The sequence below is a fragment of the Macaca fascicularis genome, chromosome 1 (genome assembly GCF_037993035.2).
Source record: "Macaca fascicularis isolate 582-1 chromosome 1, T2T-MFA8v1.1".
NCBI classification, from domain to species: domain Eukaryota; kingdom Metazoa; phylum Chordata; class Mammalia; order Primates; family Cercopithecidae; genus Macaca; species Macaca fascicularis.
In genome coordinates, this window is record NC_088375.1 from 187,014,003 (window position 1) to 187,035,540 (window position 21,538).

General features: G+C 52.6%; 1 protein-coding gene across 7 annotated transcripts in view; it reads left to right on the plus strand.

Annotated features, from left to right (window-relative positions):
• The window catches only part of TRABD2B (TraB domain containing 2B), a 254,814-nt gene that overhangs the window by 200,051 nt on the left and 33,225 nt on the right, over positions 1-21,538 (plus strand). For all 7 annotated transcript variants that reach the window (XM_045371382.2, XM_074007327.1, XM_074007334.1 and 4 more), the window contains 2 exons: positions 13,834-13,924; positions 16,850-17,119. In XM_045371382.2, coding sequence (XP_045227317.1) covers positions 13,834-13,924; positions 16,850-17,119 — 361 coding nt within the window. The remainder of the gene's footprint in view (positions 1-13,833; positions 13,925-16,849; positions 17,120-21,538) is intronic.

Consider the following 21,538-nt stretch of genomic DNA (forward strand, 5'->3'; position numbering starts at 1 on the left):
ACCACTTAATCATCGCTGTGTCTCTGGTAGCGTGTAATAGGTTTTGAGCTTGCTGTGTGAATGAAAGAATGAAAGAGTGAAGAAATGAACGTTGACCAGGGTCTCCCATCCTGGTCTCCTCTGGGCTGGTGAATTTGTAAGGATAGGCCAGCAGTAAAGTCAGGGCAAAGGGAGACTCGCCTCCACTCTTATGAATCCACTCTCCAAAAACAACAGATCTGAAGCCATGTGCAGATCCTGCTGGCAGTTGCTACTTCTCCTGGCTCAGCCATGCCGGGAGCAAATGGCCCACTCTGCACGGCAAATCTCCTTTCCACCCGAGAATCTCCAAGCTGGACAGAGCCTCTGAGCTTGAGCTGCCCACCCCATCCTAACTGTGGGAAAACAGGTCCACAGAGGACACGGACATGAGCAAAGCCCCCAGAAAGTCCAGGACAAGGCTGGAACTGTACCCCAGGCCCAGGATCTATGATCCAAGGGCTCTGTTTTTGTGTGTGGGACATTGAGCCAGCCCCGTGGGCCTGTTACAGAGTCAGCGTATTGGCATGGAACACATCCGCACGAAAGCTGTGGTGAGGGAAGTCCACTCTGGCCTCGTTACATTCTTATGATCATGTAATTTCTGAGTCCTACATCCGGTGACAGGCTGGCTTATGTGCAGAGCTGGGACTAAGCACTCTCTTGGTGGAGTGCGACCTGAAGACATACCCGCTCCACTCCTCACCCACTCACCTGGGGGCCCCTGCAGTTCTGTCCCAGGGCTGCTGGGCAGTGGGGACCCTGGGACCCAGCTGGGCTCTTGCAGCCCATCACCTGCCAAGTCCCAAAGAACTCATAAGACCCCCAAGGCTATGTATATGGGATGTAGAAAGGGTCTATACTACCAGGAATGCACCTGTCCATCCCCCAGGCATGTGTCTGCTCATGCAAATGTCTCTCAAGCCTAGAGTCCATGGGTGTCTCTAAGAAATATCTCAGGAAGTAGAAACATAATTATAAGACACACCAGTGACCCCCCAACCCAGCCTTGCCAGGTGTCCAAGCCAGGGCCCTGCTGGGGGCTCTTCTGTCATTCCACCACAGTCCCAGCCTCAATGTCCAGCTGCAGTTCCTGAAAGCTCTGTGGTTCTAGAGTCTGGATGGGGCCAAGCATGCGAAGGTGAGAGATTGAGCCTCCACCTGCCTGGCCCCTCCAGTGCTTGTTAGGACCCAACCCTGGCCCAGCCCAGCTCCAGAATCCTGCCCTGAGAGCCTGCGAGGACAGACAGGGATTTCCAGTGCTGACAGCAATCTGGCTTCTCCCTTCTTCTGCTCTGAGGGGGCTTCAGTGCAAAGGGTAAGAGCTTTGGGGTCAGGAGGCCTGGGTGTAAAGTGTGGCTCTGCCACTGTGAGCAAAGAGAAGCTAGGAAACCCATTTCACCTCCAAGGGCCTCAGTCCCTCATCTGTAAAACTGGGACAATACACCTGCCTCATGGGATTGTGCTACATACACTCATTCTAGAACACAGTATTAAAACGCTCTTCCATGGTGGAAGGGTTCTTATCATAAAAGCCCTTACTATGTGCCAGCCACCATTCCAGGCTGTCTGATTACATAACACTATGTGTTTTATGATACTCATTTTGCAGATGAAAACAAAGGCTCACGGAAGATGAACGGTTTCCTCAAGGCCATGGAGGCAGACCTGCCATGTGAACCCTGGCCTCTTGAGTCCCAGGTGTGGCCATCTTCCTTGCACGTGGTGCCCTTGCTGTATACGTACAAAAGTGTTGATGATTTTGTGGAAACACGTGCCTGTTTAGCTGGTGCGTCTCATGAAATACTCTTAGCATCTGTGATGTTTCTGCAACCTGGCACTGTGTGACCTCTTCTGGAGGTTACTCTGCAGTTCGGGGCGGGTGGAGTGCAAATGTGTGACAACCTTAAGCAGGCCTGGGTGATGCTGAGGGGCCCAGGTAAGCCCTCCCTATCCTGGACGTGGCTGTGGCCAGTGTACAAGCCCACATGTTCTGGAAGGAGCCAGGCTGTGGCCATGGAGGGGCGTGTCAGCCAGAGAGGAGAGAAAGCTCATTTTCTGTCTGCTGGGCTCCTGTAGCTGGACAGGCTGAGCTTCAAGAGCCCCCCAATATTTTCTAGTCCACTTGCTTGTAGATCCTCTGGCCTACAATTAACAGAAAAATAAGTACAAGGTGGTGAATTCTTTATTAGCTAAATTTATTCCGTTTACAGGTTTATATTCTGACATTATCTCCTTTCAACTGTGTTTGAAGTTAAAATATTCCTTACTTAAGAAAATTAAAAAGATGATAGTGGGAGGCAGATAAGAGTCTCAAAGTCCTTACTTGGCAAAATGAAAAGCTGGTAATTACATTGTTCTCCCCACTCACCCACCTTTTTTTTTTTTTTTTTTTTTTTTTTTTTGAAGTGAGAAAGAAGTAAGCATGCTTGAAGTGTGATTAAGAGAATATTCTAGGATGGGTGAGGCTGATGATACAGGAGAGAGGGGGAACAATGATAAGCCCGAGGTTCCAAGAAGGCAGGAAGGTGGGGACCAGAGCTTGGGTGCAGGGCTGAGGAGGACGCCTTGGCTGAAGGAAGACACCTCTTCACCTGTAACTGAAGGGAAGGAGGGAGGAGGCTGGCAGGCGAAAAGGGAGAAAATTCTCAGCTGATGGCTTCTAATCAGAGCACCACTGTCTGAAGTAGAAGGTGAAGTCATCCACAGAGGAAGAGGAGAGAGAAGGGAGGATTCTTGGTTTGAAGAGGTGAGACTCTTTGACATAAGAGAAACTGGCCAGAAGAATTGACCAGGACAAGAAGTTAAAGATGTTTCCTCCTGTGGGCCATTATGATTGATTGGTAGCAGCTGCCTGGAACGTGATGGTATAAGATGATAAAGTCACATCAGAGCTCAACAGAGAAGAGGCCCAGAATGATTTGTGATGTCTACTGGGGACTGAGATTAGGGCACATGCCAGCCACAAATCTGCTCTGTCAATGCTAGGAACACAGAGGATGCTGACTGGCAATGAGGGCCCGTGAACCTGCCAAGTCACAGGTGTGAGATTTTCTCCAGCAGCACCAAGCAGCTGGGGTGTAAAGGTGGATGCTGTCACCCAGGCCTATGTGCTGATTTTATCCTAGCACCCACTGCTCAGTGATCATGCCATTGCATGTGAACTACTCCAGGACAGGGCGCATATGCCTCAGAATTGCTGACACTTAGGAGATGTTCTCTGAGGACATACTGGACCAAATCACACAGAATGAAGTTCATTCCATTGAGTCAAGGTATCTCCAGGCCCAGTTGCGGGGGTGGAGGTCCAGTCTTACGCACTAGAAGAAAATTACAATTTTACCCTTGGTTCCAGGGAAACAGGTTTCTCAGGATATTTACTTGTTCAGCTATCCAGAAATCTAGCATTCTTTTTTCCTGGACTAGAATGAGCAATGTAGGAATTAGAGGAGCTGGGTTGGAGACATGAGCAGGACTCAGGGTTGGACCAGGTAACCTCTAGGAACCAGTGGTTATCACACACTCTCCGTCCCTAGCACATGCTATAATCTGAGTATAATTCTAACTTCTGACATTCCAAAATCCTTGACCCTAACATGCTGTTGCTCTAAAGTTGCACAGCTCTAACATTCCAGCATGCTATAATCAGAGCCTTCTAACATGCTAGCATTATTTGCTCCAACCACTCTTGGATTTCTTGGGAGGAGTATGCAGCTAAGAGCCTTCCAGGAATGGAAATCACTCTATGCAGGACTGTTGTCACCCGTTGCACAGGGAGCAGAAGTCCAGGCAGAAGGCAGAACTTGAAGAGTTAAAAGACAAACAGTGTGAGCACCAGAGACAGAGAGACTGGCTCCGTTACCCAGGCACCCACACATTTGGTGCATGCAGTCCCCAGGCTCATGCCAGCCTGTTTCTACCCCAGCTAGAATGCTGCAGATCCATAATCCAAAACACACCTGTGAAGCTGGGACATAGAAGCAGATCAGAGGTAAAGACTCAGGCTTGAGAGAAGAGAGAGATACAAGACCAACATACAGAATACCGTTAACACCTTTTAAAATTCATAACGATAGAAATTGCTCCCTAGAGAGTAGACACCATCCTGCTTGAAAAACTCCCATATCCATCAACTTATGTGGCCCTTCCACATCCTCAATTCCTCTTGGAGGGAGACAGAAGTGGTATTTATTATTCCATTTAGCTGATCAGTAAATCCAAGTACAGATGGGAAGTCAGAGAGTCTTAGAACTGGAGTGAAATGGTGGTCACATTGTCTAGGTCATTCTTCCCAATGATCAGGAAGTCATCCTGGTCCCTAAAAAATCCATCCAGCTGCCGCTTGGGCCCTCTGTTCTGCTGGGAATTCTTCTGCTAGGGCTTCCCTGACTTCCTCTCTGGGCTCCCATAGGCCTCCAGCATTTTGCTATCACAGCCTCTCTCATGCTCCCAGTCTAAGATGTCCACTCCCTGAGCACTAAGAAGGTGCGTATTACCCACTTGTTGAATAAATGAATGAATGAATGAACGCACTAACCCTGAGGTCCATGAGCAGAAATGCAGCCTGCTTCTACATTACCCCACAGCAAAACCCAGCCTAAAACTCACATCTTCTGCCCCCATGGTGGGAGACTAAGGGGTCCAGCAACATCACATCTGCCTTTGGAAGTTGAGGCTAGATTGACAAATGAAAACACCTAAGGAAAGGGAGTCCCAGGTACTGTTGAGTAAACCATGCAATCACAGCTAGAGGAGGGGGAGTTTAGTGCTAAGCAGGAGCATCTGTAGGGAGGGGAGACGGCAAGATGATTAGGTAGGGAAAAGCCAGAAAAGAAAGAAAATAGAGCAAGGTGAGAGTTACACCAAAGACATGAGGGTAGAAAGGAGATTCTGAGATCTTCTATGTGGCCTTCTCCGAGTCTTTCCTCCTGTGTCTGCACAGTGAGGGGCTTTAGACAGAGCTAGGTCCAAGATCCCCTGTAGCCCCCAACATTCAGCATTTCCACACATGCCTAACAGAAGTTTGAGTGCCTAGCACTGAAAGGAGGCAGGGTAAGTTAGAGAAGGCTTCCTGGAGGAGGTGAAAAACAGTTGAAATTTCCCTGATACAGATCCAGCTGTCTTCCAGTTTACTCGTCATCTCCATAGTCCTCAGGGCAGGACCCACACCCACCTCCTTCTCCATTGTGGTTCTTCACTTGGTGGCCTCAGAAATGGCAGCCCTTCAGAGCTCATAGCTGGGCACAGAAGAGCAGCCATGGTTCACATAGGGCCTTTTTCACCTTAGAAACAAGAGGCAGGGCAGTCACAGTGGCTCACATTTGTAGTCCCAGCACTTTGGGAGGCTGAGGCAGGAGAATCGCTTGAAGCCTGGAGTTCAAGATCAGCCTGGGCAACATCCCAAGACCCCATTTCTACAAAAATAAAAAATTATCCAGTCATGGTCGTGGTGATGCATGCCTATAGTCCCAGATACTCAAGAGGCTAAGGTGAGAGAGTTGCTTGAGCCCAGATGTCAAGGCTGCAGTAGGCCAAGATGGCACCACTGCACTCCAGCCTGGGTGACAGAGTGAGACCCCCATCTCTAAAAAAACAAAACAAATGAACAAATAAAAATAACAGCTGCTATCCTCTCTCACTGGCAAGCGCCCTGGTCTGCCACACTGCCCAAGCTGGAGCTTGAGGCCACGGCATCTGAAGTGTTTCAGAATTTCCAACGGTGCTTCAAAGGGCCCTGCCGCCCCACCACGCATGCATCTGGCAGCTGGCATGCCTGTGAAGGGCTGCGATCCTTGGCCAGAGTCGCCGTTGCTGCTTCAGGCCAAAACATCCAGCCAGCCAGAGGAACATCCCCTCCCGGCTCGTCCCTAGCTGGAGCCAGCCCTCACCCTCTGGAACAGGGGAGAGTCTAGAAGAATAGAGTGCCCACACCCCAGGCCAGATCCCAGGGCTGCTCCATCAGTGAAGTACGAATCTGGCAAGGAGCTCAACACTCTTCCTGGACAGTGTGGGAAAGGCAAGAGGAGAAGAAAGTGTAGATTAAGAACATGGGCTTGGACCCGGACTGTGTGAGTTAGAAACCCTGCGTTCTTCTGATCAGAAGTGGCCTTGGGCAGATCAGTGACTTCACTTCTCTCAGCCTGCAGCCTCCCACTCTGCAGATAAGCCTGAGATCCAGATCACTAGCACTCAGGGCCTGGCCTTGCACTACAGCTCAGGGCCTGGCCTTGCACCACAGCTCAGGGCCTGGCCTTGCACAGTCAGTCCGTAAATGGGAGCTCTTGTGTTGCCACCATCATTTCAGGGTCCCTGGTCCCTCAGAGCTCGAAGTCCTTTAAGAGCAGGACTCCCACACAGGAGAGAGTAGAGCCACTGGGGTTGAGGGGCAGAAGTGCTCAGATGCAACTGGGACGCTGTGGGAAAACCCCAAGAGCCAAATTCAGCTCCAAGTAGCGTTGAGGCTCAGGAGGCGTGGGTCCCTGTCCCTGCCAACAGGGAGCTCCCAGGAATCCTGGGGTGTTGTGATTCTAAAAAAGGAGCCTCTGGATGTTGTAAAGAGTGACTGCCGTGGCCATGGAGATCCCTGGCTGAGCACTGCCTCCTGCAGTTCACAGAACCCGTCACAGGCTCTGTCCTGTGCTGACCTGGAATCACCCTGCACGGCCATTGCCTGGGTCTGGGCCTTGACATGGACACACCCCGTGCCATGCCTGGGCTTGAGCCCAGCTCTGCCCCTTTCTGCCAGTGTGACACAGGGCAAGTTCTGTTAGCCTCAGCAGGGTTGCTCTTCCCGGAATTTGTATCCATCTTTGCGGTGTTCGTGGCGGAGCTGAGCTATCCAGCTGAAGCCCTGGGGCACTTTCCTTTCTGACGTCCTGCATTCTAACAGCTTCCAAAGAGGAGCAGCTGGTAGAGGCCGCTAAAGCGGGCAGAATCTCTGGTTCCACCCAGATATAGCCAGTTCCCCATAGGATGTCTGAATACCCCTCACAGGCCTGACAAGTGCTCTTCGACCCTCGCCTTACACACCTCCAAGGGTGGAGCACTCACTCCCTTACAACTGGACGCTTGCCTCGGAGAGTGTTTTTTGGTCCCAGCTTGAATCTGTCCCCTTCACCATGTCCTGCAGCAATCAGAATGTCATGGAGGAGGGACGCCCCCCTGATCCAACCCTTGCTATTGCCACCTCCTCTTTCACTTAATATTACAGCAACCCAGAACTGCTGTTGGCCAGCATGTGCCACACCACCTCTGCCCTCTGTGCGTGTGCTCCTACTGTGCTGTCTACCAGGAACGCCCTTCCTCCTCTCTTCCTCTCACTCCTCACTCATCTCCTCAGTCTGGGTCCCCTCCTTCCACTTCAATCCCGTGGCCCCTGGCACTGCATGGCTCATGCTGTCCTGTGAGTGTTTGCCTGCCCATCTCCCTCTTCATACCGTGACCTCCTCAGGGGGAGGGGACTGTGTGTGTCAGCTCCTGGCACAAGGTTGGGTACAGAGGTGGCGTCATCTCAGGCCCCACTGAACCGAAAGGGCCCCAGCCCTTCCCTGGGCGGCCTGCAAAGCAGGAGAAAGGAAGCTCAGCTCTGTCAGTGTCCCATCAGACACTCTTTGGGAGACCGGTTGTCCATCCTCCACTGGCCCTCCCATCCAGCCCTCCTGTCACACTTCCTCAGGAAAACAAACACCGCTATAGCTTGATATCCGGCCGGCCTGTCCTGGCAGCTAGATTAGCATTTGAAAGTTTCCCTTGCATTAATTTCAGACGGAACATAAATATGGTCTTGGGATGCCTCTTCCAGGAGGAGAAAACTGGAAACCCAGCATACTCACTGGAGAGAAAACATGTGTGCTGGCCGGGGGGAGCCCGTGCTACTTTGGAGCCTTTGTGGGAACATCTGGTTCTCCCCTCCTCCCTCTGCCCAGCCCCTCAACACGGTCCTGAAACTGCCCTGTTAATTGCGTGTTGTTCTTGCTGAGCACTTGCACACTCTCCTCTCCAATCTGGTGAATGTTGGAAGGGACACATGTTTCTGACAATTTCCTGCCCCCAAATGTGAACTCAGGATCCTCCGCAGCTGCCAATACTTCAGAGTGGGTGTAGTAGGACGTGCAGTAAACTGGCACATCTTTGGATTGAAGTTCAAGCTTTGCCTTTTACCAGGTATGTGACCTTGGGTGAGTCCCGTCCCCTCACTGAGCCTCAGTTTCCTCATCTGGAAACTGGCAACACCTCAAACGGCTACTGCGAGGATGAAATGAAATGACGTTTGAGAAGCATTCTGTACTCGGGAGGCTCACTAAGTATGATTGTGTGTTCAAGTCATCAAAAGAAGGAATCGTAGAGGTGGGAGGACCCATGAGACCATGGGGCCCAACACCATTTGGGGAAACTGAGGCACAAAGGGAGAATGGAAACTCCCCGAGGTGACATGGTTGATTGATGAGTGAGGTGTTCTAACAGTCCTAACACCAGGACAGGACTCGCTCTATGCTGCATTCCCACGTCAGAGGATCAACAGGGGCTGTCAGGCTGTGCCAGGCTGATGGGAGGCGGGGTAGATCTGGCCCTGGCCTGTGCTCTGCTCACTGAACCTTGTGCCCTGGCACAGGCTAGATTGCACTTAGGAGAAAGGGAGTCTTTTTCTTTGCACTAAAACATCATGGGGGCTGCACCGGGCACCTCTTCCTGTTTGTATATAAGTGTCGTTTATGTGAGACCCTGGCTTCTCTCAAGGTAGACAGGCACCATCCCAGCCCCACAAATGTTAAGATGCAATCCATCTTCAGGCCCTTGATTCTCCTTACTTTGCCTGTCTTCTCTTACATCTGCATCTGAATCCCACTCATCCTGGGGGAGTCCTCTATATATGACTGAATACAAGAGCCCCTTCTCTAGGAAGCCTTCCCTGATGTCCTCAGTGAATTGGTCTCCTCCATGCTTTTGTCTTCATTTCTGGGTTCCCTCTCTCCTCTTTCTCCCTTCTCTCCTTACCTCTCTGTCTCTGTGTCTTTGTATCTCTTTGTCCTGTCCTTGTCTCTTTCTGTCACTTTTTCTTGGTGTCTCTTCTTCCCTCTCTCCCTACTGTTGTCTGTGTGTCTCTTACTGCCTGTCTCTGGGCCCCTTTCTCCTTCTCTCCACATTGTCTTTCTGCTCCCCATCTGGTCCTGAAGCTCTCTTCCTCCTCCATGCCCCTTTCTGTGAGTGTCTCTCTGCTCTTCTCCCTACCTCTCTCTCTCTCTCTCTCTGTCTCCTCTCTCCCTCTCTTTGTCTGCATGGCTGTGTGTGCCCCAACCCCCCCACCCCATAGTCCTCCCTCTGTTTCCTCCTCTTCTCATCCACAAGGCCTCAGCAGATGAAATGGAACGTATCTTCCTGCAGAGAGCTGGCCAAAGAACAGCTGTCAGTGCTGGAAGGGCCTGCTGAGCCGTGGCCAGGAGACCTGGGGAGCCTGGGCAAGCCTTGCAGGCTGAGCCCCAACATTGTGGGGCCCCTTTGGAGACTTTCCATGACTTTCCCTGCAGGTTCCAGGATAGGTGTGGCACCTATTTCAGGATTTCTGACCTTGGAGGCAAGCATAGTTTCTGTCTGCCAGCTCCTGGGGACAGCATGCACTGGGCCCTGACTCAGGGGCTGGTCCAAGGGCCAAATTCCTGGGGTTGGTAGAATCTGGAGGAGTACCACCAAGGGGCAGGGCTGAGTTACAAGAAGAGGAGATCCATGAGCTCAGGTCTCCTGGGGATAGGATGAGATCATGGAAAGGATATGGAGTAACAGGTTTTTTCACTCATTCATTCAACACACATTCACAAAGCCACTGCCACATGCCAGACTTGAGTTTACCTGTAGGGATAAAGATGAATCAGGCGTGACCCCTGTCCTCAAAAAGCTCTTAGATCCCCCTCAGGTGGCTGGATGGAAGCACGTTCTGACAAAGTCAGCTCTGGGGTGTGAACTAGAGAGAACAAGGAGAGCAATTTCTGCAGTGATTCAGGCAGAAGGTGATGGTGACCCAGGCCAGAGTCAAGCACCTTTAGGAGGTCACATCAGGGGGCCTCTAGGAAGTGATTGTATGAAGGTGAGGAGAGAGAAGAATCAAGATGGGACCTATTTAGGTTGAATAGCAGAGCCTGGTTGAGACACAAGACATTCTTGCAGAGAAGGATGAGTTGGATTCTACAGGTTCTGAGGATGTTTAGGTGGAGATGTCCAGTAGGTCACTGGACAAATGCATCTGGGTGAAGGTGGCAGTTCTAGAGTGGTCAGCATTGTGTGGTTACTGAAACCATCAGGGTGGATGATCTGTCTGTGGTTGAGAAGAAGGCCAAGGGCATGGTTCCCAGGGCTCCCACAGTGACTAGACAGGCGAAAGAGGAGCCCTCCAAGAAGACAGATGGGGGGCAGTGAGAGAAGTACGGAGAGAACCAGGATGGAATGGAGTCATGAGCACCGGGGCAGTTGCAAGTGTTGCCAACCCAGCTATGGGGTGCTGTGAAACCAAGCCCGGAGAGGGCAGGGTGGTAGAAACATGGGCTGGGGAGTGCAGGAACTGCATTACACAGTTCTAGGGCACAGGTCACATGGGAATGGCGCCTCCTGGAGTTGTGCAAGGAGTAGCCACCTAGATGGAGGTGACCATTCTCCCTGCCCTGGCAGAGGGAAAGGAAGGTGAGTAGCTTAGAGAAGGAGAGAATGGGAATTGGAAGGATTATTCCTAACTGGTTTCATTTTCTCAAAGCATCTAAAGTCTTCTGTTTGGGGTCTTACAGAGAACAATAAAGGTCTGCAATGGTTGAGGTTGAGGGGATGGACAGGAGCGCTGGCCAGACATGTGAACCATTGCCACGCAGTGCTCAAGATCCAGCGGGCGTCCTGTGAGGCCTGCACTGTCGGCCGGGCTGGGGCCTGGGCCCTCTAAGTGTCTCCTCTACTCAGCCCCAGAAATGCTCCTTTTGGAGCAGCCACACAGCAGTCAGTAAATATCTGCTGCTGCTCCAGTACAGCCCAAGGCAGGGCTGTTTTCCCTGGCGACCCTTGAAATCCTCTGGGCAGATGCAAGGACCACTGTTGGGCCGGGAGGCCTTGTCTTCGAACAGGTCTCCTTGGAGGCAGAAAAGGAATTGCCTTTGCTGCCAGGAGTAGAGTCCAAGAGCTGCTGGCAGAGAGTTTCTCCATCCTGTGTGCCGGAGGCTGCCTCTCCCCGTCCCTCTCCAGCCTTGTGGTTCTGTAGGGAAAGGCAAGAGTGGGGATGACCCCAGCCCTGCCAGAGGCTGTCTCCAGCCCATCACTCAGTACTGCACTCTGGGCTTTTCCAAGGGACACCCACTTCTTCTGCCTTGTTAGGGCTTTACAGTTGCCCCAAGGAGTAGGTCAAAGAACTATAGGCCCATTTGACACACAAGAAAACTGAGACTGGTGGCAGGGAAGCCATTTGCTTAGGATCACAGGCTGAAGGGCAGACTGAGAGCCTTGGCAGGGCCTGGATCTTTTGTCCTCAATAGCACTAGGTCAGGGCCAGAGCTCTGGAAGGGCCTGTTCATGCCTGTGCTACCCATGCCTCTTCGCAGGTAGCTTCCAAAATGTGCCTCGTTCACCCCCTAGTCATTGCACATGCTGTTCCCCCTACCTGGAACAGCCTCCCAGTTCCCTGCCTGGAACTGTGCCACCCACTCCCATCCTCACCTTGATAACTCTTATCCCACCCTGCAGCTAGCAGTGCTCCCGCCAGGAAGTCTGCTCGATCCTAGGCTGGCTTAGAGGCCTCCTGTGTGCCCTCACAGCCTCCTGTGTGAACAGTTCCCTCTCCATCAAACTTAGTGCCCAGATTACAGGATTCCCATTCTCAAGTCTGTGAGTGCCTGGAAAAGGACGCTGTCTCTTCATCACTACCCAGCACAAGATATGCACCCAGGCAGTGTTCATTAAATGAATGAAATGAATTAATGAACACTGGGAAAGGAAATAAGAGAGAGAGGGAGGTATCTTTTCATAAGGGTCTCTGCAATGAGACAAAAACCTTCCTGATAGGCTCTGAGAGCCAGAAGAGCCCATAGATATTATGCATAGCAAGAAACTGAGGGCATTAGAGGGTAATAGGCTCACCCGAGGTCTCAGAGTAAGTGTGGTGGATGCCGGACTAGAGTCCTATGACATTCCAAGCCCAGTGACCTTTCCCAGTGATCCTCAAGTGAAACTTCAGAGAGGCAGGGTCAACCAGCCATGTGGCACATAGTCAGGCATGGTCAGCCAGGCCCAAGGTACCTCCAGATGCTCTGGCAGGGCATGGTCAGCAAGAGGGAGATCACAGGGCTGGGAGACTTCCTGAGGAGTTGTGAAACCAGCCCAGGGGTGTGCGAAGCTGGTGGAGCAGGACAGTGTCATGGTTGGTTCTCTGCTCCAGCCATTATGCAGTCCTACGCTGGCTTCCTCTGCCAGAGCATCTCTGTTCCCCAACAGCCTGTCCACTTTCTATTCTCCTAGACCTCCCTGGGGCTGTCAGCATGCTAACCTTCTGGCTTCCACCTGTCACCACCATTCACAGCAATTAGAGGAATAGTGCAGGGATCTCCCCTACCGTCTGGGATGAACAGGGAGCAGGAGGGGAGAGTGCTTCCCGAATGAGTGGGGCCACAGGGCAGGCCCATGGCAGGAGGGGCCCAGGGGCCCTGAACAAGCACCCAATGTCCACATTGAGCAGGTGAGGGAGACTGAGGCCCCCAAGGCAGAGGGACGTCCCAGAGTGCTGACTCCCAGCAGCTCCTGTGTCCATAGCCACTGGGCTTCCTGAGGGTTCTTCCCAACCAGAGCCCAGGAGAGGCTCCCCTGACTACTCAGACATCAAACCTGCATTCCAACACAGGAAGACGATTTCCACTCCCATCTGGGGCTTTCTACTAAATTGCCCATTTCTGTATTCACTGTGCCTAGTGCAGAACTGACCACAGAGCAAGGGTGTCATGAATGTTTGCTGAATGAATGAATAGTGAGTAGGGGACTGAGATGGAGGCCAGCCCCTCTCCCCACACATACCTCTGGAGGGTTCAGTTCTGTGTTTGTGCCTCCTCTAGGTCATTGTCACTGTCTGCCAGGCCCTGCAATCAGTGGGGGTTTTTGGTTGCCCCCGCTGGGATCTTACACCTCAATGAGTCCCAGGACCTGGCCCATAGTGTGTTCTCCACAAATGTTGGGCAATGAATCTGTGACTCCAGCCAGTAGGTGCTGAGCCTGTGCAGGGCAGTGGAGATGCCATCTCTGCTCTCTGGGAGCTGAGTGAGGAGGCCCACATGAACACACAGAATCCCACTCCCATGCTAAAGGAGGGAGGCCTGAGTTTCTGGTAGAACTTACCAAGATGAGCCATAGACCTGCTGGGGACTTGAGGATTCCTTGGAGCTGGGCTTTGAGTGACTGCTGGAGGCTGTCCCAGCCTGGACAGTTGGGGGCTGGGGTCAGCTTCATGGTATGAGGCACAGAGGTGCACCAGGAAGCACGGAGAGCCCTTACTACGTGCGGGTAGCTGTTTCTTGTAATCCTCACAGCAAGCCTGGATGTTACTATTATACCCCATTCTCACTTTGCAGATGAGGAAACTGAGGCACGGTGAGATACAGTTAATGAGCGGCAGAGCCAGGATTTGAACCCAGGCACCAGGACCATGTCTTACCTTCTATGCCATACTGCCTCTCAGGGAGTCTGGGGCATTGACTTTGGTGTAGGTCACTGGCCCAGACACAAACTTAGGGGAAAGCCTGGGACAGTCCCCTATGGCCGGTGGCCTGGCATGTGACTGAGCCCCTTTTGTCGCTTGTGTTCCAGGTCACTTTCTGGGGAACAACACAGTCATCGACATCCTGCGGCAGGCAGGGCTGGAGGTGGACCACACACCCGCCGGGCAGGCCATACACAGGTAAGCCACTGGGGCATCTGGGGGTGCCTTGGCCCTGACTGACCCTGCCTTCCTGCCAAGGCTTTCAGGAGAGCTGTGAAGAAGCTTCTGGTGAGGTAGGGGCAGATCTCTACCAGGAAGCAAGAATGGAAAGGCTGGGCTGGAGGCAGGAGATTGGGAAGGAGCTGGTGAGCCGTCTTGGCTGGAGGTGACAGCAGGGCCAGAGCATGGGTGGGAGTGGGAGCAGCGTTAGGACTGGAGAGGTGCTTAGGATTTAGAGATGGTGGGTTGGGTTGGGGGTAGAGGGACTCAGAAGAACTCCTGGGTGTTGCTTAGAAGACTCTGTGGCTGCCCTGGCTCTGAAGCGAGATGGTACTGGGAGGATGGGCAGGGCCCTGGTCTCTTTTCTGGGTCACAGTCCCACTCTGTGGCAGCCCTGCTGCCCCACCCACTCCTGGTCCTCACCTTCTCTGTTGCTGTCTCTGGCTACACCCCTCACCCCTAACTCTCCTGCCAGGGCATACCCACCCTGCTCAAACAGCCACTAGTGGCCATCCGCTATTCCTGCCAGATCTTCCAACCCCCGTCCCCACAATCTGGAAGCTGCCCGAGGGCAGGGACCAGCTCAGTCCATCTGTGGTTCCACAGCACCAGCAGCAGGCTGGGCATGAGAGCTGTCAGCGAGAGCCAGGCTCTGGGTCCCGGGGAGCCCCAGAGGTCGGTGACAGCATCCTCAGACTACAGGTTTCCATGCAGCCCGTGCTCCAGCATAAAGACCTGGAGTTTGAAGGAAGCTTGGATCCTCATAGCCAATATTTATTAACTGCTCACTCCATACCAGGCTCTAAGATCTTTTAACTCATTTAATCTGCATAACAATCCTGTGAGGTCAGAGCTATGAGTTTCCCCACCTTATCGTTGAGGAACATGAGGCCCAGAGAGGTGAAGTCACTTGCAGAAGGACAAACAGCAGTGTAAGTGGCAGTCCGGCTCTAGGGCCTCCCTCAACTCCTATTACTCCCTGTACCAGCTCTGAGTGTGAACCGAGGTCTCAATAAACCCTCACATTGGGATGTCATCCCAGTCTCCCACCTCTTCTCATCTTCTGAGTCAAACTGTCAAGGCTGCTGTTCCTGCCTGAACCGTTTGAGTCCAGCACACATTAGTTTGTATTGGGGCAAACGTGTTGGAGGGGTGGGGATTCCAAGGTAGCCTCAGGGACAAAGCCTTCTTCAAGTTCCCCTCCTCTCCCCTCACCACAGCCCGCACCCCAGCAGCCCCAAGGACCTTCCCCTTAAAGCTCATTGTGTCTGTTCTGGCCAGGGCAGGGGAGGCAGGCAGGCCAGTGAGGCTAGCGAGCCTCCTATTCATCTCAGAGCCCAGGCATTCGGGGAGGGGGCCCCCACAGCTCCCCCATGGGCTCTGCTCCAAGGACTCTCAGCCTTAGCCTCCTGCACGGGGGAGCAAGGGAGCTGGCAGGGCGGAGGGGGGTGGGGATGCTGAGGAGGCTCCAACAATAAAAGCCATCATCGGCCACAGGTGCTTCCTGGATCTAGTTTTTTGTCTGACTGTTTTGAATTATCTCCCCAGCAGCTGCGGCATCTCCAGGCAGCCTGAACCCTGAGAATCTGGGGTTGCCATGGGGGTAGGGGAGGAGAGGCTGAGCTGATGGCCTTCTTTCCTTCAAAGAGAGAAGCTCCTCACCCATCGTGCTGTATGAGAGTGGGCTGGGAAGACAGCCTGCCTGCTGTCTTGGGTACTGCCTAACCTTGCAAGCTGCCCACTCAGCCACAATTCCTGAAACCGTTCCCAACCTTCTCCCAGGGTCACATGTCCCTAAAACAAATTCTGTTGGGCCATGGCTAAATGACACTTTAGCACCTACCTGACAGCCAGGTCTATTTGCTTGTTGGCCAACATCCAAGACAGGCTTATGTGCCAGGCACTGTGTTAAGACCTTGTCTCATTCATCCTCATGACAACCCCATGAAGTAGTCAGTATTATTACTCTTGTGCTATAGCTCATTACTGCTTGAGACCATTAAGTAACTTGCCCTTCATCACACGGCCTGCAGGTTGTGGAGCCGGGCTGTGGACCCACATCAGTCTACCTCCAGCTCAAACTCTGACTACTTAACACTGTCCTTGCTCCACTAAAAAGGTGCATAGGAAATGTGTATTGAATGTATGAATGGAAGGTTTGATGAATAAACCACACACACAATGCTAATAATATTAATTACTTAAATGTTTTGGCTGCTTACTATTTGACAGACACTGTTCTCGGTGCTTTGCCAGTGTTCACCATCATAATCCTGATGAAGCACCCTGTGAGGTACAGGCTGCAACACCCCCATTTCACAGAGTAGGAGACTGAGGTACAGTGAGGTTAGTTAACTCACCTAAAGTCTCAGCCAGAGTTGTTGAATAAATGAGACCCTGACCAAGCTCAGATATGCCCCAGAGACCTGCCCAGGGCTCACTCCCTCACCTCTTCCTAGTCTGGGCTCAAATATCACCTGCTGGTGACCAGACCGCCTTCCCTGAGCAGCACCCTTCACCCCCACTCTCACACCTGTCTCTGTTTCCTTTGCTCCTCAGCAGTTGGCAGTGTCTGACATCCCCTGTTTTACTGTCTGTCTTCTGCTTTGGAATGTAAGGCATTGTCTGTTTCCATCATGCTGACACCCGCCTCTGAAAAAAGTGCCTGGGACAGGGTTGGCACTCAGTAAATAACCGTCGACTCAACAAATGAAAGCATGACTCAAAGCAGTGACTCTCAGTGCCAGACAAGGTTTTCCTGGGTTGCTGTCACCGGGCCCAGGAGGGGCACCCTGGCACTTTCTCCTGCCATGACAAACTCCCACTGAATTGGATTGTACTCCCTGCCACATATGGATGACATTCTCCAACACAGGTGCCCCATGTGCTGTTACCTCTTTCCAGCCCTGCCCCCCAGAGCCCAGCGCCCTCTCCTGAGGGGACCTTGACGAGCCCGGCCCCAGTGACCCCAGCTGCTGCTGTCCCCGAAGCACCCTCCGTGACCCCCACCGCCCCACCGGAGGATGAGGATCCAGCCCTGTCCCCACACCTCCTGCTCCCCGACAGCCTCAGCCAGCTGGAAGAGTTTGGCCGACAGAGGAAGTGGCACAAGAGGCAGAGCACACACCAGCGGCCACGGCAGTTCAATGACCTCTGGGTCCGCATCGAGGACAGGTGAGCCAGGGAGGGCGGGTCTGCCCAGGAGCTGGGCATCTGCACCCGGGGTAGTATACCTTGAACCCCCCACAGCTGGGCACACTGTCATCAGGCCAGCCCTGCTCTAAGGAAGTGTGGTAGATGGCTTTATACAGCACGTTCACATCTGATTTTTTAGTTTTATTCTCAAAACAAAAGCAATTCAACAACAAGTACAATTCTTTGCCTCTTAAAGGTGAGTAAATAGAAGCTTTCTTCAGGCGCAGTGCACAAATCTGCTTTGCACTCAGCTGTCCTGGGACACACCTGTACAAACAGGGCGCCATTTGTCCATGGACTGGAGGTAAAACTAGGAGAAAATGGAACAAACTGGCTAAACCAAAAGGCATGAGCTCCCTGTGCCTAGAAGGTGTGAGTAGCCGACACCCTGGCAGGGAGGCTGCAAAGGGGACTGTGCTCTGAGAGAGACGGGACAGATGGTGATCAATGCCCTTGAAGCTGTGGGCTCTGTCTTAGGAGCGGATGGGGGATTTGTGATAAACCTTGTTGAAAATGGGCAGATACAGGAAATCATCCTAATGCATGGAGACCCTTCTGTCATCTTCCTATATGCCCCTCCTGCCACCTCTACCATCCACCTCAGCTTGCCTGTCACCAAAGTCCTGCTGTGACCAGGATGCTGTCTTCCAACCTCTGCCTGCAATCTCAGTACAGAGGAGTTTCCCTAGATTCCACTTTTTGGCAGGAATCTCCATATTTAGTGAACAGTGTTGCTAGAGCACAGGGAATGTCCCCGGGAGGGACCATCAGTGATGGGGTAGAGTCCTAACCACTTCAGTGGCCCAGCCCTGAATATGCCATGCTCAGCAGTCATAGACTCTCCATCTCAGAGTCTCTATCAGAGGGAGCCTCAGACTCTCCATCTGGACCCTAGAGATCACCATCCAGGATTTTCCCCCGAAACCCTAGAGAGAATCACCTTGGCTACTTGTTAAATAAACAGATTATCAGGTCCCACCACAGACCTCATGTATCAGAATGTGCAGGACAAGGGCCTGGGAATCTGTATGTTACGTGTACACCTAGAGATTCTTCTGAGTAGCTCTGGGAAACCCTGACTAAATTCAGCATTATAGATGGTGAACCAAGGCCTGAGTCGGAGAGGGTTTGACCAGGGTTACCACAAGGACTCAAGGGCTGCCTCTTGTACTTTGCACTTCATGAATCTCCTACAGCCAGGTGTCAGAGCCATTGACAAAATGTTGACATGGTCCATCCCATTATCATAAACTGTGGGGTACACACTGTCTTTAAAAGACTTCTAGCAAATAAGAGTCAAGCCCATTGATCCTTTGGGCATTGGTTTCAGAGAACCTTGGGTTACTGAGAAATGTACTTCTGCAGAACCTGGCCCTGTGTATTAGTCTGTTCTCACGCTGCTAATAAAGACATACCTGAGACTGGGTAATTTATAAAGAAAAGAGGTTTAATTGACTCACAGTTCCATATGGCTGAGGAAGCCTCACGATTGTGGCAGAAGGCAAGGAGGAGCAAAGCCACATCTTCCATGGCAGCAGGCAAAGAGAGAGAATGAGAACCAAGCAAAAGGGGTTATAAAACCTTCAAATCTCGTGAGACTTATGCACCACCACGAGAATAGTATGGGGGAAACCGCCCCCATGATTCAATTATCTCCCACCAGGTCCCTCCCACAACACGTGGGAATTATGGGAGTTACAATTCAAGGTGAGATTTGGGTGGAGACACAGCCTAACCATATCACCCTGCCTGCCTAAGGCAGAGGCATTACTGTGGCTATATTGGCTATGACACAGTCGGGTCGCGTGCCCAGCATGGGCCGCCCCCTTCTAATCGGGAGTGAGAGCATAGAGTTACTGAGAGCCACTTTAATCAGTGGCAGGGAGGGCTTGCAGGCTGCCAAGGAGGCTTGAGGCAAGTGAAGGAGCTGGCAGCCCATTAAGAGTTCCAATTAGGCTGGTCACTCAGAGCCCTGATCAACACACCAGGGTGATCAGGAGACCCGGCCAGTGATGGGGCCAGCCCATGGGGTGACAGGAAGCTGGGCTGTCAGCTCCAGCAATGGACCTCCAGCCCCTAACCACGTCTGAAAGGTAAATTTCAGCAAATGACCCCAAACAGCTTCCTTCTCACAATACATAGCTCTGAAACACAAAGCCTGATTTCAGGAGAAGAAAACAGCTTTTCTTTGGCAAGAAGGGAGCCCCTTCTCTATCCCTACAGGTAAATTGCAGTTGGCTAACTTTCTTCCATCTGGTTGGGTTGGAGAAGAAAGTTTCCACCACCGCCTGGCAGCCTGTTTGTTGAAATTTCTTGCCGCTTCTAGGGGAGCAGGCCCTGAGTTCCCTGAGAGACCCAGGGGCAGGGCACAGCCTCCGTTGCTCCCAGGGGACTCACCCTCCTGCAGTCCCCAAGTTTCCAATTTTCTAAGAGAAGCAGATGAGAGCTTTCTGGGGGTGACCTGGGGCCCATTGGTAGTCCTTCTAACAAAACCATTTTTGGGGGAGCTTTTACTCCCATTTCTCGTTTTTCTCCTCCGAAACCCCATTGGAGCCATCCCCTCCTCCCCATCACCTCTCCCAGCTCATCTTGCCCCTGTCATACTGGCCCCGAGTGCCCTCCCGCATGGCTGCTCCCCAGCCTGGGGTCCTACAGTGTCCCCCACTCCGCTGCTCAGCCCAGATGCAGCGCCTTCACCTTCTTGCTGCCTCAGCCACCACCCTGCTTCCTTGGGGCCTGCCGGCCCTGTCCTCACCAGGCTGCGTGCCACCCGAGGTGCCCCGTCCCACCTCCACACCTTTGTCTTGTTCCTCTCTCGCTTGGAGTGGGGTACCAGTGGATATCTGTCAAGCTTCCCTGCTGTGCCAGATACCTGCCTCATTCTGTCCCTTTTTCTGTCAAGAATTGTGGAAGATAGGCCTATTTTATACTGGAGGAAGCAGACTCAGCAGGTTAGGTAACTTGCCTAAAGCCAGGCAGAGAGTCAGGCAGACCTGCCTGACGCTGAGGATCGCTGTCATCACCCAGCACCATGTGGTTGCCATCCCCCCATTCCCCGGCCCAGCTAAGCCCTCCCTTCCTCCACGCAGTGCCGGTGGGTGCCCCTGTCCTGACACAGTAGCACAGACTGTGAGTCCTCACTCATACTCTAGGCCAGGAGGCCATGAGGATCAGATCTGGGTTGGGCTGGGAGCGAGTGTGAGAAGGAGGGAGTGAGCCAGGGATGCGCCTGGAGCGCCTGTCCTGGATACCACCTGGAACAGGCTGGCCTCCCCCTTGCCCCTCATTACCTGAGATGTAAACACACACTGGAGGAAGTTTAGAGAAGCAGTAGCCCATGGCAGGATGATTTATGGGGACCCAATGGAAAGGGCAGATGAAGTGAGTGTCCGCAGATGGCTGTGCAGTGGCACAATATTCTTGAGGAACCCCCACCTCTGAGAGCCAGACTTGGGGGAAGGGCAGGGCTGTGACCAGGGTGCTCTAAAACAAGGCAGAGGTCATTTCTGTGCAGTGTGGGACCCGCGGCACTCTTTCAGTTTCTCCTTTTGTGCAGTTAGGGCCTTGATGGGTCTTTGGAGGTCATGCCAGCTCTTATTCTCCAAGTCCACAGCTGATATGGGAGAGGAAGGAGAGTTTCATAAATAGGGAACAGAATGTCTGGGCCATCTAGATTGGAAGTCCTTGGGCAAGTCATGCTGGCCAGGTGTAGACAAGAGACTACTTTCCCAGTGCCAGGCATGGCCCAAATCAGGGCACAGAGGTGGGTGACAAGACAGATGCAGAGCCTTGGTGGGTTCAACCATGCAGGGGGAGGGGTGCAGGACACATGTGCCCCAGGGTGATTGCCTTCTGGGTCTCGGCTTCCCCTGAGGTTTGAGCAGACGGCTAGAGCTCTCAAAGAGGGGAAGAGACATAGTGTCTCCCTCCTGCCCCAGATTCTCCAGCTCCAGTTCCCCATAGCACAGCCAGGCCTCCTTCTGGGATGGTTCGAGATGGGCGGAGTCTCCAGGCGAGGCCAGGACCCCATCAGATTAGAGGTAGAAGATGCCCCCAGGAGAATGGGAAGCAGGCTCATCCAATGAGTGAAAACAGACAAATTCAGGCAGAATGGGGTTCAAATCCAGTCCCCCCTTTTACTTGCTTTGAGGCTTAAGAGATTATGTGAGATGATGCTTGTAAACCTTAAGCTGGCATCAGACCACCAGTAACACTCGGTAACAGTTGCAGCTCGTATTGACACCTGTGACTTTCAGAGTCTCTGGTCTGAGATGACCCAGCCCCCGACCCTAGCAGAAAGGGCCTTCGGCCTGAACACTTAAATGAACCACTGGGTGGGTGCTGTGAACTTCTCCCAGTTTAACAGGAACATGTTGGGCACATGTTGCATTTAGTGCT